This window comes from Manis pentadactyla, chromosome 8, assembly GCF_030020395.1.
Source record: "Manis pentadactyla isolate mManPen7 chromosome 8, mManPen7.hap1, whole genome shotgun sequence".
NCBI classification, from domain to species: domain Eukaryota; kingdom Metazoa; phylum Chordata; class Mammalia; order Pholidota; family Manidae; genus Manis; species Manis pentadactyla.
This window is the reverse complement of record NC_080026.1, coordinates 113815654-113832246: the sequence shown is the minus strand read 5'-3', so window position 1 is coordinate 113832246 and position 16593 is coordinate 113815654. Positions and strand designations below refer to the sequence as shown.

The window sequence follows — 16593 nt, the reverse complement described above, 5'->3', positions numbered from 1 at the left end:
GAGCAAGGCCCAGAATATTTATTCTTTTCACAGATTAGCACATTGAGGCCCAGAGAAAAGTCATTTAGTATGCTGAGAGCCAGGATCTCCTAAACCAGTCCAGAGCCTGAGGCCTTCAAAGTGAGGTGTTTATGAACTCCAGGGATGCTGCACCGGGCTCACCACTGACTGGAGGCCTCTCCCTCCACACCTCCCCACAGCACAGGGCCAAGGCCAAGTCCCTTATCCACCAGGATACCCACTCGTTTTTACACCCAAAGGCTAGAGCCTTGAGGACACAACCTCCAAATAGTCCTAGGTCCCTAAGCACAGCAGCACTCCCTGAAACCCCAAGGAAAGCCATCCCAGGCCCGAAGGCCACTCCAGTGCCTCCCTCAAGGGAAGCTTGTGGTAGTAAGCAGAACTTGTGTCCGAGGCAGGCAGACCTTACTGAATGTCAGCTCTGCCACTTATACGTGACCCTGACAAGCCACTCACCCTCCGGAAGCCTCCACCTTCTCTCTATATACTGGGGATATGACAGCTCAATGAGAATCATGATGGGCAGTGAGGGACATACGGTGCCTCCCACATCTAGGAGCTCGGGAGCAGTGCCTGCTATCATTCCCCCCAGGACCCAAGGCTCCCTGAGTCTCCTTCTCAGTAGCGTGGTCATCCAAGATTCCTTCAATCCATCTTCAGAGGCAAACATTTATCAGTCATCTACTATTCCACAGGAAGTACCAGGCCAGCCACTGTAGCAGATAAAATGGCAAGCCCGTGCCCTGCCTTCAGGTGCCCACCAGCCTGCACTCCTTCCTAGTCACACCAGGATCCATCCAGTCCAGTCTCTGCCGCCTCCATCCCTGCAGTCGGGCCTGGCCGGTTTGTCATCATGGCAGCCCTGATCGCAGAGAACTTCCGCTTCCTATCACTGTTCTTCAAGAGCAAGGACGTAATGATTTTCAATGGGCTGGTGGCACTGGGCACAGTGGGCAGCCAGGAGCTGTTCTCTGTGGTGGCTTTCCACTGCCCCTGCTCACCAGCCCGGAACTACCTATATGGGCTGACAGCCATCGGCGTGCCTGCCCTGGCACTCTTCCTCATTGGTGTCATCCTCAACAACCACACCTGGAACCTGGTTGCCGAGTGCCAGTACCGGAGGACCAAGAACTGCTCAGCTGCTGCCAACTTCCTCCTTCTAAGCTCCATCCTGGGCCGTGCGGCTGTGGCCCCCGTCACCTGGTCTGTCATCTCCCTACTCCGTGGTGAGGCCTATGTCTGTGCTCTCAGTGAGTTTGTGGACCCCTCCTCACTTACAGCTGGGGAAGAGGGCTTCCCACCAACCCATGCCACAGAAATCCTGGCCAGGTTCCCTTGTGGAGAGGGCCCTGCCAACCTGTCAGGCTTCCGGGAGGAGGTGAGCCGCAGGCTCAAGTATGAGTCCCAGGTAAGGCTATGCAAAAGCAACCTCCCTCTCTTTTCTTCCCAGGTGGTGGCTGGTGGTTGTGTCAGGTTGGCCCAGCGTTAGAGATGAAGTTGGGAGTTGATTCTCGGGGGCTAGGGTCTCCAGGAAAGCACTAGATTATCAGTCAGGTATCAGAGATAGATAACCCATGGGTTAGTGGGGCAAGGGTCAATTCCAGGCCCAAAGAGATCATTTTAAACATTAAAGGAATGTCTTTCTGGCCCACACTGAGCCTTGATCTCAGTCACAGGTTAAGCTCTTTACTCCTATCGGATTGAGCACAAAACCCTTCAAGTTTATGAAACATTTACTGTCAGCTGTAAATTGATAGTGGAGTGTGGCTGCCTCTGGGGATGAGCAGTTCCCCTCCTGAGAAAGGCCCCAGCAGTCAGCCTTAAGTGCTGCTGACAGGGGAGTCCTGTGAGCTACAAGGGGTGTCAAATCAGGAAACAGCAGCCGCTGCCTGGATCCTGGCTTCAGCTTTGGCTTAGTTCTGAAGCAGAGGCTGTTCAGCCAAGAAAGGGGAAAGGCAGAGACCTGGGCAGAAGCAGAAAACTGAGCTGGAAGTGTTAACTTACAGAAATGGGGTGAGACAAGCAGCACAAAAATTTCTAACAGGTCTCCTTTCGGATACCTAAGAAACACAAGTAGCAGAGCAGCAGGGCTGGAGACAGCACCAAAGGAGGTGGAAGATGGTAGACAGAAAAATAAAATCTACTGACAATGCTCAAATGCCCACACATCTCTGGGCAGGATCAAATAGGGACACAAAGGTGAGGTGACTGACAATCCTCACCCTCAGTGGGCTCCCACCCAAGCAAGCATGAGATGAGCACATGGGAGATTTCAAAACGAGGCAAGGAGTGGTCATGTAAGAGGAAACAGGCCATGGGGAACACAGGGAGGCAAGATTGCTCCCAGAGGAGCCTTTGAAGGCTTCCTGAGGTGGCATCTGGGCTGAGCCTGGCAGTTTGAGCTGGATTTTGATGGGCTGAGATGTGGAGTGGGGACTTTGGGGCTGAAGGAACAGCAGAAAATGCTGGAGGCAAAGTCCAAGATGAGAGGAAGTGTGAGTTCAAGGGAGTGAGGACAAAGGTGGAACCACAGCCGTGAGGGCCTGCTTCCCTTATAGGAGCAGCGTCTGCGGCCCAGGAGGTGACGGCCAGCTCCCGTGGGGCTCTGAGGCTCACGTACCCACCCCCCGACCAGCTCCCATTTCTTCCTGGGGTGGGGGGCAGTCAGACAGCTCCTTGCCCTTCCTCAACCCTGCCCCTTCTCTGCCCAGCTCTTTGGGTGGCTGCTCATTGGTGTGGTAGCCATCCTGGTGTTCCTGACCAAGTGCCTCAAGCATTACTGCTCACCACTCAGCTACCGCCAGGAGGCCTACTGGGCGCAGTACCGCACCAACGAGGACCAGCTCTTCCAGCGCACGGCCGAGGTGCATTCACGGGTGCTGGCTGCCAACAACGTGCGCCGCTTCTTTGGCTTTGTGGCGCTCAGCAAGGATGATGAGGAGCTGGCTGCCAAGTTCCAAGTAGAAGGCACACAGCCGAGACCACAGTGGAACGCCATCACTGGCGTTTATTTGTACCGCGAGAACCAGGGCCTTCCACTCTACAGCCGCCTGCACAAGTGGGCCCAGGGTCTGGCGGGCAACGGCATGGCCCCAGACAATGTGGAGATGGCCCTGCTCACCTCCTAAGGGTCCTGTTCCCACACTCTTTGCTAATGACAGTTCTTGGTCCTAAACTGAACCTCTCTTCCTACTCGTATCTGCATCAGAAGGGAATTTTTTCTTTTACCCATAGCTTTTTAGGGAAACAGGTCAAGAGAAAGGAACAGAAAGTAGCCTGGGATGTGGAAGAGAAAGCTGGTAGACACGTGGTCAGCTCTGACTGGAAAGTTCTCAGACCTGAAGAAACCCCTCCACTGTTGACACCAGCCACTTGGTCAACAGCTTTGGAGAAAAGACCCTTTCCCAGAACTGGTCCTTAATTAACTGTAATATGAATGACCTTTTACTAGTGGGAATCCAAGGCTGGGAAGCTCTGGCCAGCAGAGCCAGGTGACAAGAAAACCCACTAGTATAGGATATTGTGCAGTTAATTTGTGTGTGAACTGCATGTGGACACCTCACTTGGCAGTGCTCAGCTGGGAAGCTGCCCTCTAATATATGTTTCTAACTTTATTTTATGTACTTACATTTTTTATAAAGATTTTACTAATATAAAAGACGAGCTTGGTGTCTGCATGATTACTGGGCCATGCCACAGCAGGCTAGTGGTCATGTGGACAGGCCCAAATCCCATCCCCTGTGAGAGAGAAGGGGACAAAAACACTCTTGGCAAGATTAAAATGGATGAAAGGGCAGGCAGCCGGGCAGGGAGGCCCAGGTGTTCACACACGGGAAGACTCTGGGGGCTGATGATCTCTTGGCAATTAGACTCAAAGTTACCTGATTTGATCTTGGGAACAGATGGAGCCTGGCCTTTTTCATAGGGAAGCTCAGTTTAAATTTCACAGGTCGGAAAATCTTGCACTGAGCAAGGCAGGCTGGCTTTTACAACCTACAATCAGGCTAGGCCCAGCTCTGCCTCCCTGCCCATTTGCCTGCCCTTGGCTGATAACCTCCACTGCCTCTAAGCCTGTGATGCTCTCCCTTGTCCCCATCCTGCTTCCTGGCATACCAGTCATTTCCCACCAAAAGGATGCCAGCTCTCAGGACATTTACAGCTCTGCCAAAGAAAACTCTTAATTCCCTCAAGCCCAAGCCAAAAAGGAAAAGGCTTCAACAACTAGCCGGGTCTGTGCTGGCCTCCAAGAACTCATCTCTTCCCAGAGCTACAAGGAGACAGAGAGGCCGCGTGGCTCTCCCCAAAGCAGGTTCTCACAGATGCTCCTCCCTGCTGGGCCCTGGTCAGCACACAACATACGCGCTTGCACTTGATCTATAGCAAGCCTTCAGGAAGGACTTTCTAACCCCATTTCACCAATGAGGCATCCCATTCAGAGAGGCTGGGTGTCTGACTGGGAGGAGACCCCACCAGCTGGTTTAAGCCATTACCTGCAGCTTTCCTCTCAGGCGCTCAGCTTCCCCGATTTTCCTTCCTGGGCTCTACCTTTGTCCTCCTGGCCTCCACAAAAGGGCACAAGCTACCAGCTGAGCTGAAGATGAGGGAATGCTCAGACTCCAAGAGCTAGGGAAAGGGGCCATTCCCTGGACCCTGTGGACCCTTTCTGGGACCAAGAGCCTGCCAGGGCCAAGTGGGACCCCTGACCATTAAGAGGCAGCCCTTCCATTCCTGCTTCCCAAGGAACTCCCATCAAGGAAAGACCCTCAGCTTCCAGGGAGTCCAACAGCCTGCAAGCACTGAGCAGCCTCAGAAAAGGAAAAAACTGAAATAAATTGGTACTAACATAAGCACAAAGGAATTAGAAATCTCAAACTCTTTCTTATGACAGGATTTCCCCAAGGGAGCTGCAGAAAAAGCACCACAGTTTTCAACTGCCCGGTGCCTGAGGCCCGGCGGGCTGGCCCATAAGCGCGGCTATCAGAGCCAGCCCACCACTAGTCTTCCAACACAGAGCCCTTAGCTTCCACGTATTCCAGGGCCTTCGCCTTTACGGCTTGCACGTCCTTCTCGGTGCCGTGCTGCTTCTCATAGTCCAGGTAGCGCTTGAAGAAGAATTTCATTCGCTTGGGGGCCAGGCTCAGGTGAATGACCCGCTCGAAGATGTCCCTGTGAGGAAAAGCAGGGTGGCACTGCCACGGCCACGCGATTCCCGGCTAGCCTCACCCACTGCTCGCATGCCCTGGAGCTAGGGCCCTGTGATCCGGCAAGCCCACGGCTATCTCTATTAGCATTTTAAGCGTCCACCAGTGGCCCTGGGGAGAGAGGGACCACCTTTCTAGATGAGCAGACACCCAGACATGTTAAAAGGCTTATTGGCCCAAAGTCATACAGGCAATCAGGACCAAGCTGCTCAGGGGGGACACACACAGAGGTCCTAGGTCTAGATCTGTGAGGAAAGCTTGAGTGTGGCACTAGTTCTTTCTGGACCTCAGTCTACCATCGCTGATCCTCCCTGCCTTCTGGGGAACATTCTCTATGATTAGAGCCAGGCACAGTGTTAATTATGAGGAAAACCTAAGTTTCCTCAGGCCCAGGCCAGGGCTACCCTTCCTCCCACACAAGGTTCCAGACATAGACCTGAGGCTGGCCTCTGAAGCAGAAAAATAAAGTGAAAAAGTGAATGCCACAAGCCCTGGCACATAGTGTCAAAGCTGTTTTTCCAGAGTAGGAGAATGTGGGATGCTGGGAGTTGCTGGGAGCCTAAAACTCGTCTACTTGGCCAGTGCCCCTGACCTCCCACAGGGAAATTCAGCTGCAGTCTCCTTCCCCTCTCACCGGGCTTCCTTCTGGCTGCCATGCTTGATGGTCATGTCGATGTAGACTGACCAGACATCTGTGCGATTTGGGTAGATGCTCAGAGTGGTCTCGAAAATGGCTTTGGCTCGTTCCGCATCCCCCAGCTGGAACTCAAGCTGGGCAAACTTGGAGATCACATCCATGTCTGCAGGGAGAAGGCAGCTCACACACAGAAAGCAGACAGAACCCCCCCCAACCTCCACCCCCAACCCCAACCCAGTGTGCTACAGGGACAGAGTGACTCCTGGTTCCCCGCCCTTGGGCTCCAAGACCTAGGTGATAACAAGAGGGACACAGTGGTGGGTATAGGGTCAAGTACAGAGGGACACTGATCTGTGACTCCCACAGCAGCACCCTATTCTCTAGGCCCAGAAAGGGGGTGGGGTGCCCAGGGGCAACAGAATTAGTGTTTTTTGGTTCCTTTGTCTTTGGAGTTTAACCTTTGAAATGCAAAATGCATTAAGTTCATGAACATAATCAACAGAGAGCTGGCCATGTACCCTCCACAGGCTTTTCTAATACCACCCTCAGATGAAAAGACATTTCCCCAACCCTACGCCCAGATGTCAGAGAGCTTGATGTGTTCGGGAACTGGGCTGGTAGGTGGAATGAGCCCTCACGCTCTTTATTAGGCAGGCATTCTAGGGCTCGCTGCATCACACGGTGACTGGCCCCAGCCTGGCCCCTCCGCAAAAGAAAGGCGCCGTATTTTATCCAGACAGCTTTCTCCTGCCTGAAACGCTTCAGCATCCGGTTGTAGAGTTCACCAGCTTCCTGTGGGAAAGACAAGGCAAGCTATGGACAGGGTGAACAACAGACAGGCAGGTGCGCCCGAGAAGCCAGATGGGTTCAAACTCAGTCATTACAGGACGCCCAGCTCTAGATACCTGAGGGGAGTGGGGGGCCTCAGAGAGGAGAGCACAGACGGAGGCCTAACATTACTAATCCTGTGCCCATAAGGAGGTCCTGAGACTAGGAGACAGAATGCGGCATGACAGGGGGTAACTGGAGACACACAAAAGGGGCTGGGTGTCACCTTCTGTCTACAAAGCCCGTCAGCATCCCCAGGAATACACAGGGCCTACTGTCCTGTCACTTCCCTCATCTTCACCCCACATTCCTAAAGCAGAGGCCAGGGTAATGACTTCTCACAGTTGGAAGATGAGCAAGTTAGGGTTCAGATGTCACACTGCAAGCCCAGGGCAAGACTGGACCCAGAATGCGGGGTTCCTCCCTGCTGCCTCTGTGACTCCCAAGAGTTAGTTTCTGCACAGCTGAGGACCCCCTTGTAGTGGGCCAGCTGGCCCAGACTCCTACCTGGAATTTCTCTGACTTGGTGTAGATGTCAGCAAGATGGAGAAAGACCTTGAGAGGCTCATTGTACTGCACGGCCCGCTCGAAGACCTTGGCCAGTGACTCCTGAGAGCCATACATGTTCTCTAGGTTTAGCAGGGCCACCCACACGTTGAGCTTCTCCTGCTCCTCTCTGCAGAGAGAGCGGTCAGCACATGAGCTCTATCATCTCAGCCCAACAAGCCCCCAACCACCACCCAGGGATGCTGACAGGAACTATTCTCCCTCCCCAAGACCCATCTATGTCCTCAGTTCCCACCTCCAAGTACAGATACTTAGAGGCCCTGTCCCCACTGCAGCTCACAGGGAAGCAGGAACCCTGACCCCTGAGTGCCAGGCAGGGGGCTCCCTTGGTTTCTGCCTCCCCTCCCTAAGGAAGCCCACCAAATCTACCCAGGTATGTGGACAGTTATTTTCCCTATTTTACTTCTGCTCCATGTGGGGCACCTAATTGTAGGGACTCTTGTAAATGTTACCCTTAGCTGTTTCAGTGAACACGACTTTATAAAATATACATGAGCAGACCTATTTCACAGGTGGCACATCTATGAGAGAATGCCTGGCATAAGAACCCACAAGCCGAAGTGCTGCCAGCCTGCTGAGAGGAAGGGACCTGCAGGCAGCAAACCCTGGGACCCGGAGACCCGGGCCTCCCTGCTAACCAGGTGGGCAAAGCTGAGACCTGAAGGAAATGGTCTTGAGAGCCCTCTCAGCCACAGCCCGGGCCTTCTCGATCTCTGTGGCCTGCAGGTGGAAGGCCATGTATTGCAGCCACAGGATGGAGCTGTTGGGGGAGCTCAGCACAAGTCGGTCAAAATCATCTGCTGACTCTGGCTGTCGATGGGGATCCATCAGTGCCTCCTCAATACGGGAGAGCTCTTTCTCTGCCTTCTGCTTCTCCAACTCCCTTTCCTTCTTGCTTTTCTTCTTCTACTCAGGAAGGCAGAGAAATAAGTGAGAAATCTGCTCCTCAGTCCCTGGGGAGGTCTGGTGGAAGCCACAAGTTGGCAGGGCAGTCCACGGGCTCTATAAATACTCCTTGGCCTGAGACTGTTCCCCCCACCCCCCCAGAAGAGACTCCCAGGCTAGGGCTGACACCTGGCACAGGAGAGTGGCACCAAGGGGTCCCTGCAAAAAGGAGAAAATGCTGCAAAATACGACACCGTGGATTGCTGTGGCTTCTCGTCCTCCTCGCTATCTGAGCTCTCTCCTTGAGGTGGCAGGGCTGGGGTCAGAGAGTCTAGCCCCACATCCCAAACGAAGCCAGAAGACAGCTGCAGCCGGGGCACTTCTGCTGGCCTGGTCGGCTTCTCCTGGAGGATTACAGGAAAGCACTTGGCTCTGGCTTCCCTATCCCACCTGGAGAAGGAACTCCAACCATGCCCAGAAACCTTTCCTCTTCTCCCAGGGCCAGGCTAGACCCCACTAGGCCCCATGCCACTGGAGAAACTGTACAGTGGTGACATACAAGCTTTCTTTGCAAGTAAATTTTCATTTAGCTAATACACATACATGTATAAAATAATAGCAGAGCTAGAACAGAGATATGACGAGGGTTCTAAGGATGGCAGGGGTGTCTGCGAATGCCTTCCATACCCTGTCCTCAGTTCAAGCAGTGCTGCCTCATTTTCACAGGGGATGCAGGCTCAGGAAGGCTGAGCCTCCTCTTCATCTGCTCAGCCCACTAGTTTAATTCAGCTCCACCCATAACCATTGAGGAGAATTTATTTTATGCAGCCCACTCTACAGGTAAAGCAGGGTCCCTGTCCCCAGGGAGCTGATGATCCACTGAGGAAACTAGCAGCCCTACCTTGTCAGTTTACAGGAAAGCAGAGAGAAGAGGGTGGCGCTGAAGACAGCCTACCCCTCAGGCAGGAGACCGAGGCCTTCCTCCCTGGAGCAGCCTCTTCTCCCACCTTTGATGCTGCCCCTCACCTTGGACGGCACACTCATCTCTTCTATCTCCTCTTCTCCTTCCCGATAATATACTTCAACACCACTGTCATCCTCCTCTGATGGGGCAGCTTTCTTTTTCTTCTTGTTCACTCTTTCCTGACGGACAGGTGGGAAAGATGCCACACCACCCTTCACGCCGAGGTGCCGTCAGCAGGACCAGGGCAAGGCCCTCTCTCTGACCCTCCCAGCACCACCCAGGGCCCAGCCTCCACACCCATGCTGCTCTCAGTCCAAGAGAAGGTAAGAAGGTGAGGAGCTGCCAGGCTGGGTTTTGAAACACTTTCCTTTTCACGTGAAGGGAGGCCATCATCCCTGCGACCTACCTGTTCGCTTCCAGACTCCAGGCGCGGCCGCTTGCCCTGCTTCTTTGGGTGTAGTTTCTGGGGCTTAGGCATCTCCTTGCTGGGCAGCTGTGTCTCTTCCTGCCCCTTCTGGCTCCTCTTCTCTTTCCGTTTCTGGTTCTTCTTCTCCTTCTCCTCTGCTTCTTGGTGGTCTCTCTCCTCTGCCTCTGTTTTCCTCTCCTCTTGCTTTAGAAGTGGCAGCCCTAGGGAGGCAGGAAACACATCCGGCTTCCCAGTGTCACAAGAGAGGAATGACAGATTGACCAGTTTCTTCCGGTGGTTCAGGCTACAACAGGGAGAGAGGGAGGGTGAACAATGAGGACAACAGAACATACTGGGAACAGCAAGCAGACCAGGCCTTCCTCTCCTGATCAGCCCAGTTTTCTGGGCTTTGCCGCACCTGCCTTGGAATCCACTAGGTGTTCTTAGCAATGATATGCACATTTTACCGTGCTGAGTAGTAAAATACAGGAGGCAGCTGTGATGTCTCCCTCATCCATCCCCCAAAACAGGTGCCTATGAAGAGAAAAGTCTCCACATCTGTTTTTAGGAACAAAGGTTGGGAGACTGAAGGAAGAAGGCTCCAAACAAAGGGGCTTTGTTCATCTGAACACTGCTCCCACCACTACCCACGCTGTTATGTTACAAGTTTATCATACCTCCTCCTAAGCATCCCAAAGAAAGAGGCGGGGACGTGGCAGTGGGTGGGAGAAGGCACCTACCTTAGGACCTTGGCTGTGAGCAACTTCCCTTCAGGGAGGTATCTGTTATAAAGGGCTTTCTTGGACGGGCTGTACTGGGAGACATGCGGGTATTGGACCAAACCCACCACTGAGGGACCAAGGCTGAGAGGAGAGAGAGAGACAAAGGTCCTGTGGTCATGAAAACAACAGAGTCCCACCCAAGCCTAGGCCTCTACTTTCCCAGGGACCCAGGTTGTGATGAGGATTTATGACAGATATTAGATATAAGTTCTTAGCATTCAAAAGGATAAAAAGGACCTTGTAAACTGGGAAGAATTATTAAGTATAATGAAGATGAAGGTATTTTCTTCTCCACAGCAGAGCACAACAATGTATAAATCACAAACTTGCTAAGACAATACAAAAATGCGGAGACATAATAGCAGCAAAGGCAAGGCTGCAGCACAGAGCATTTAGAAACCATGATCAAACACTAAATCAAAGAAAATCCAAATGTGTTTAAACCTAAATTGGATCTGCTACATTCTTTGTCCAAAACACCAAATAAGAATAATTTAAAACTTTTTTTAAAGTATAAAACATACTGGAATTAAAAAACCCAGGGGAAACTCACTGACTCTCCTTCATTCATATTCCCTTCAGAGAAGCTGACTGAGGGATGTGGCTGACCGCAGACCAGAACAGGCCCAAGGAGGGCACCCAAGTTTGACCCACAGACCCCAGGCTCTATCTCACTCACCCGAAAAGCACACCACGTGTCTGGACCGATATCACATAGCCTCTCAGGAGCTGCCCTTCCTGAATGTCCTGGATGGAGTTAATCTCGGGATCTGTTATTTTGCTTTTTGTCTTTGGGTTTGTCCTAAAGAAATAAAAGGCTTATGTACGTATACCTCTAAACCCCTTTCCCCACTCTCGCCCCCAACTCACCTGCGATTATCAAACTTTGTAAGAGTACCACTCTGGACCTGTCGGTAGGCTACAACCTACAGAGCCCAGCCCCACCCTCTCTGAGGTCCAGTCAGCTGGGGACATGTGTCTGTGAGTCGGCTATGCAGAAGTAGGGAGAGACTGACCAAGTTGGGGGAGGTCAAACGCAAAGTCCTGGCCTTAAAGACATCCATTTCTAACCATGGAGCAAGCTGACCTCAGGCCAGTCCACTTCATCACATCCCTACTATGGAACCCTGGGAGCTAAATCATCTCCCCTCACCAGAATCACCATCTGGTAATCTTGACCACATTTGGATGTTTGAACCTTTCCAAAGGAAACAAGAGCCTGAGCAGACAGTTCTGGCAATCAGTATGTCCTCAGCTTTTCTAGATAAAAAATGGGGCAGGGTATAAAGTGAACAAGCAGAGGGAAATGGTAGGAAGCCCAAAGTTCTATGTCTCTCCCAAAGATCCATGTAGCCTCTCCTTAGTCCTCTGAGAGGGTTCTCCCCTCTTCTTGTCCCAACAAAACAGACACCCACCTGGATGACCGCAGCGACAGAGCCAGTGCATGGCCTGCAGTGGACAGAACATAGCACCTGGAAAGAGAGCAAAAGACAAGGAAATGATGCTTTTTCAGCTTCTTCTCCACAGGGCTGACCTGACCAGCAGGACAGAGCAAGGAGACATGAGGCCTGGGCTCTGTTCTCCATTCTGTGGAAATCCTGCTGAGAGACTCTGGACAAGTAACCTCTCTGGGCCTCAGTTTACTAGTCTGTCAAGTAAAATTAACACTACTTACTCTTCTTACCAAGAAAGGTGCTGGGAGAAGAAAATAGGAGGAGATAGGGAAGCCCTCTGGAAGACACAGAGAAAGAGCCATGGGGCGGCGGGGGGACTTGGGAGATGAGACCAGAACTGTGTCGGGTCCCAGGAGTGTGTGATGTCAGGGGACAAACCACAGGAAACTGTGACCAAGGGATGACCTAAGTGCTCCTGCAGACTCACAGCAGCTGTTCAGAGGCAGCAGATCAGTGAGGCCTGAGCAGGGGAGGCTTTTAGAAGGGAAAGCAGGGTTGACTCTTTGGTTAAGTTTCCAAACTTATGTCGTCTGAAACAGCACTTAGTAGCCTGAAGTTATAGCTTCAAAGTAGAGAATCTAAGCAGTAGAAAGGATCACAGCAATAGTCCAAATTTTTCCCAGGACAGGTGTTTCCCTTTTATAACCCAGCATCATAGCCCTTAAAACAAGGAAGGACCCTGAGGGATTGTCTACTTTTAGGCAATGAATGCTACTCACAGGTTTGACTATAATAAAATGTATTTTAAAAAGATGCTTTCCTAAAAATCACACCTACATTTTGTAAACCTCAAGACACAAAGCAGAGATAAACCTGAATTTCTCTCTGACTCAGTCCTTTTCTTCTCCCAGGCCCTGGTTATTTTTGTGCTGTTTAGTCTGGTAAGTGGTTGAGAACTGAGACAGGTGTTGGTGGCTGGGACATTTGAGGCAGGAAAGTACATTTACCACCTTCCAGTGTCTGCCTTCTGAAAGTGTCTGCTCCATGGCTAGCTAACTCTGATTCTCAGAAGTCTGTATTGTATCAGGCTGAAGTCTGCCTCTTCAATGCTTGTTTACTCAGGATATAAAATGGTTTTAAAACTCTGATGGTAGGCTCATTTGTGTGCATCTGAAATAATTCATAAATAAAGCAACCCCCAGCTGCAAAAGGTTACTATCATTTTCATAGAAAACACCTACAAATCAGGGTTTTTTTAATTAAAAAAAAAAAAAAGCCTGCTTCAGTATAAAAATGAGCAAGCAACTTGGATAAGCACAGAACAAATTGTAAATAGCAAAGAAAGGAAAAAATGACCCCTAGAGAAATGTAAATAAAATGCAATTTTTGCCTATTCAATGGCTGACTAAAAAAAATCAGCATCCAGGGTCGGTAGGGGTGTGAGAAATGCACAGTCATCTTTATTGTTAATGGGAATATAAATCAGCAGTCCTTTTAAACAGCACTTTGGCAAGAATGTGCAACATTGTTTGACCTATCAATTTTAATGCTAGAAATTCATTTCACAGATAAACTTGTACTAGTATCCACACATATGTGCAAAGATACCCACTTCAACATTATTGTCCATCAACAGAGAATTGTTTAAATAAATTATGAAGAAAAACAACCACAATGGAATACAAAAAAAGTATTAAAAATAAGGTAAAAGAACAAGGCAGATTTATATATATTAGCATAGAAAAAGCCTATGATAAACTGCCGTGAGAAAAAAGGAAGCTGCAGAACAGTATATGAAATAAAATTTATACAAAATTATGCCTATATATGTGTGCAAGTCTTCAAAGATAGAGACCAAAATATATTAATACAAAAAGCGCTAGAGAAAGAGAAGCAATAGACATTTTCATTTACCATTTTATACTCGGTGTTTTTTTTGGGTGTAAAATCATGTATTCTATAGTTTAAAAAAAATCTACCAATCCCACAGATGGCTAGAAAGGAAAAAACCTTGGCCTACCTGACCACCTTCTGGGGGGTGAAGTCTTCCAGAGGTGTCTCCGAGTAAGAGTCACTCACGTGAAATATACTGACTCTTCCTACCTTCCCAAATGGGAAGGAGACAGTCAGCCCCTTCTTGGGAGTCACCTTCACCACTCGGCCCATGGCTACTTCCCCTTTCTCCAGCTTGTGAGGACCTGGTAAAAGAATGACCCTGATTTGGCAGAGGAAATGATCGAAGAACCTGGAATGCTGGCCAACCACAGGCTGGAGAAGGTAGAGGCTGTCCAACTCGGGATGTCTAGGCTGAGTGGGCCAGATGATGACAAAGACCCAGATTATCACACCATGCAGTTAAGAATCCCAGGGCTATGTGATGGACTACCCTTTCTAAGACACTTGGGAAAGCCAACTGTTCATGGAAAGGTGACTTAGACAGAGTGACACAGGCCAAAGAATAAAGCCCCTAGAGAAAAACTGTTCCAAGAAGGCACCACCCACACTAGGCTTCCTGAGGACTCCATACCGAAAGCAGCCTTCAACCTGGGCTGTAACTGAAGACCCCTTCCTACTCTTTTCTACCCCACCCCTTCACCACACCTATGAGTGAGAGACACAAGAAGGCCTTGGAAGAATCTGGGCCAACCACAGTGGCCTTCAGGGCCTGGCCAATCTGGAACTTCTTATCTGGATGTTTCAGAACCTAGAAAACAAGAAAATTTCTCTGTTTCGAGAAACATCTGTCATTTATCCAAAACCACAGCATTTAATCTCTACAGCAAGTTATCTCCCCAGCCAATCCCGGAATAAGCACAGTTCCTTGTACACACTGTGAGCACACACCAGATGCTGAGTCAAGCTTAGGGAGCCTGGGTTTCCTCTCCAGGGATCTCTAACACACTGACCTTGAAGCTAAGAGAAGTGAGCAACAAGGGAATTCTCCCTCGGATGTCTGGAGCAATCTCCACCTCAAGCCATTTCTTAACCACGTTGTACTGGGGGAAGAAAAAGACAGCAGAAATGGAATGGGGCAAAAATAAGCATCTCTTCTCTATATTAAAACATAGACTCTCCTAAAATCACAGGGCTGAAAGGGCCCTAATCCAAATTTTTCCAAGGGACAGTAATCTACCCCCTACATCCCACTGCCCCTGCCCAGCCACCACTTCTCACAGGCTTCACTCTGAGTCCTGCTTAGAGACTTCTTAGCCTAGCAGAACATGTACACCTCCTGGTGCCTCAGTTGATTGAGGCAAAAATGAACTCAGAGACATCCTCAAGCAGTAGGACAAGCCCCATTGACCTCTGTAGCCTCCTCCAAGCTCAGCTATGCCCAGTGATGGTTAATCATCTCCAGTGGCCAACATTTGATTTCTAAATCAATTGAGACTTTGAGCCTTCACTGTTTACAGTGTCCTGTTCTAGAAAACACCCCAACTTTCAAGTCACTTCAACAAAACATTTATTATCAAGTAGCCACTATGCACACAGCACACAGAAATAAATAAAAGGCAGGCCCTGCCTCCAGGGAATTTACACTCTACAAAGAGTAAGTCAAACGAGTATGCAAATAACTAAAGCAGTGGAAGTACAATTCGCTATGGGAATATACAGGAGAACTAACACTAAGTGACCTGTATATGAACATAAGGCCAGATTATGAAGAGCCTTCGGCACCACTCTACAGCATCTGGGGTTTGTGAACCCTACCTATAGACCCCAGGAAACTGAAAGGATCAAGCATCTGTGACATGTTCAGATACACCTAGAAGATGAATCTGGAGCAGCAAAGAGGAGTTAGCCCTCAAGGTCAAGCCCACACCACCTTTCTCTCTGATACATTCCAACCAGTACAGTTCTCACTAATCTCTTCCCTTTTTTGAAGTTCTGACCCACTTGGGGTTAGAACACATAACCTGGCACTCAATTACATAGTTTTGCACTTCACATGAGTTTCATGAAAAGGAATTTATTTTAGTACTACACTTATTTTAATCTTACTCTTTGTTTTTCTACTTTGTACAATTAACCTGTAAACATGTTGAATTGTAACCTGCTTGTTCATTGTTTTATAAGCCACAATTTTAGCTCCTTAATTAAACTAGGAGCCATATTTTATCTCCCACAGACTAGCATGGTGGTAAACACAGAATCAAATGCCTAGTTCTAATGGTTTTTGTCTCCAGCTTCTCCTTTTCTTCCGAAAGAAGGCTGGCATCACATGGTGGCACGCACTACTTACCTTCTTCAAAAAGCAAGTCACGGTCTGGCCAGTCTGGTACTCTTTAATTTTCTCCAAGGGGCTAACAGAGTGAGTGTTGAGAGCAGTGCGGCTCTCCTTTTCCAGCTCACTGTTTACAGAAAGGCAATGAAAAGAGTAAACCAACCTCTGGAGAAGGCTTCTAACTTGAAACCCTCTCCTGAGTGGCTCTAGACTAATTATACAGGATCCCCCTAATTCATACGCACCTCCCACACCCCCATTTCTCTCCTTGAAGGGGAATGTTCACAGTACCTGCATGAGAGAGCTCATCTTTTCCATTTTGCTCACCTTGGTATGAACAAGCTCTAAAGTAGGTAGCCTACTATAATTTTTACAAATTTAGGAAACAAAAGTGTTTTTCTTCTTTCATAATACTTTAGCTATTGCTTTACATTTTGCAGAACTGTTTTCACAAACAATCTCTTGCTGAATGTGACAACTATCTCATATGTGAATTAGGCAGGGTAGATATTATTAAACTCATTTTATGCTACTGAACCAGAAGCTAGAGTCAGGGCTCTGATTCAAAAATGCAGAGTTATGTCCCCTATGCTACCTTGCCATTATTGCATTCTTGATTCTCTTTTCTTTCTCAGAAAAGCAACAAGGGATGCAGTTTGAAAGTTAACAGTCCACAGATCACT

General features: G+C 49.5%; 2 protein-coding genes and 1 long non-coding RNA gene across 3 annotated transcripts in view; 2 read left to right on the top strand and 1 right to left on the bottom strand.

Moving 5' to 3' along the window:
* The first annotated feature begins 858 nt into the window (after positions 1–858).
* Positions 859–3682, top strand: CALHM2 (calcium homeostasis modulator family member 2). The gene is made up of 2 exons (XM_036898764.2): positions 859–1429; positions 2733–3682. The coding sequence occupies exons 1-2, from the start codon at positions 875–877 to the stop codon at positions 3147–3149; spliced, it is 972 nt and encodes a 323-aa protein (XP_036754659.2). The 5' UTR covers positions 859–874; the 3' UTR covers positions 3150–3682.
* A 1197-nt stretch (positions 3683–4879) lies between these two features.
* PDCD11 (programmed cell death 11) overlaps positions 4880–16593 on the bottom strand; it is a 35273-nt gene continuing 23559 nt past the window's right edge. Inside the window, exons 22-36 of the mRNA XM_057506268.1 lie at positions 15929–16037; positions 14592–14681; positions 14287–14389; positions 13706–13883; positions 11707–11763; positions 10971–11093; positions 10250–10372; positions 9510–9813; positions 9166–9282; positions 8394–8543; positions 7913–8160; positions 7195–7363; positions 6498–6651; positions 5857–6022; positions 4880–5187 (exon numbers count right to left, since the gene is read on the bottom strand). Of these exons, the coding sequence (XP_057362251.1) occupies positions 5016–5187; positions 5857–6022; positions 6498–6651; positions 7195–7363; positions 7913–8160; positions 8394–8543; positions 9166–9282; positions 9510–9813; positions 10250–10372; positions 10971–11093; positions 11707–11763; positions 13706–13883; positions 14287–14389; positions 14592–14681; positions 15929–16037 (2263 nt within the window). The 3' untranslated portion in view covers positions 4880–5015. The remainder of the gene's footprint in view (positions 5188–5856; positions 6023–6497; positions 6652–7194; positions 7364–7912; positions 8161–8393; positions 8544–9165; positions 9283–9509; positions 9814–10249; positions 10373–10970; positions 11094–11706; positions 11764–13705; positions 13884–14286; positions 14390–14591; positions 14682–15928; positions 16038–16593) is intronic.
* LOC130684628 (uncharacterized) lies at positions 7363–11254 on the top strand. Its single transcript, XR_008998998.1, has 4 exons — positions 7363–7627; positions 7767–7895; positions 9294–9434; positions 10874–11254. It is a non-coding gene; the product is annotated as an uncharacterized LOC130684628 (long non-coding RNA).

Excerpts from the sequence above, each read along its gene's own strand:
- CALHM2 (XM_036898764.2), top strand. The coding sequence starts at position 875 with ATGGCAGCCCTGATCGCAGAGAACTTCCGCTTCCTATCACTGTTCTTC. Across the intron at positions 1,430-2,732 it reads GGCTCAAGTATGAGTCCCAG|CTCTTTGGGTGGCTGCTCAT; the intron begins GTAAGGCTATGC and ends TTCTCTGCCCAG.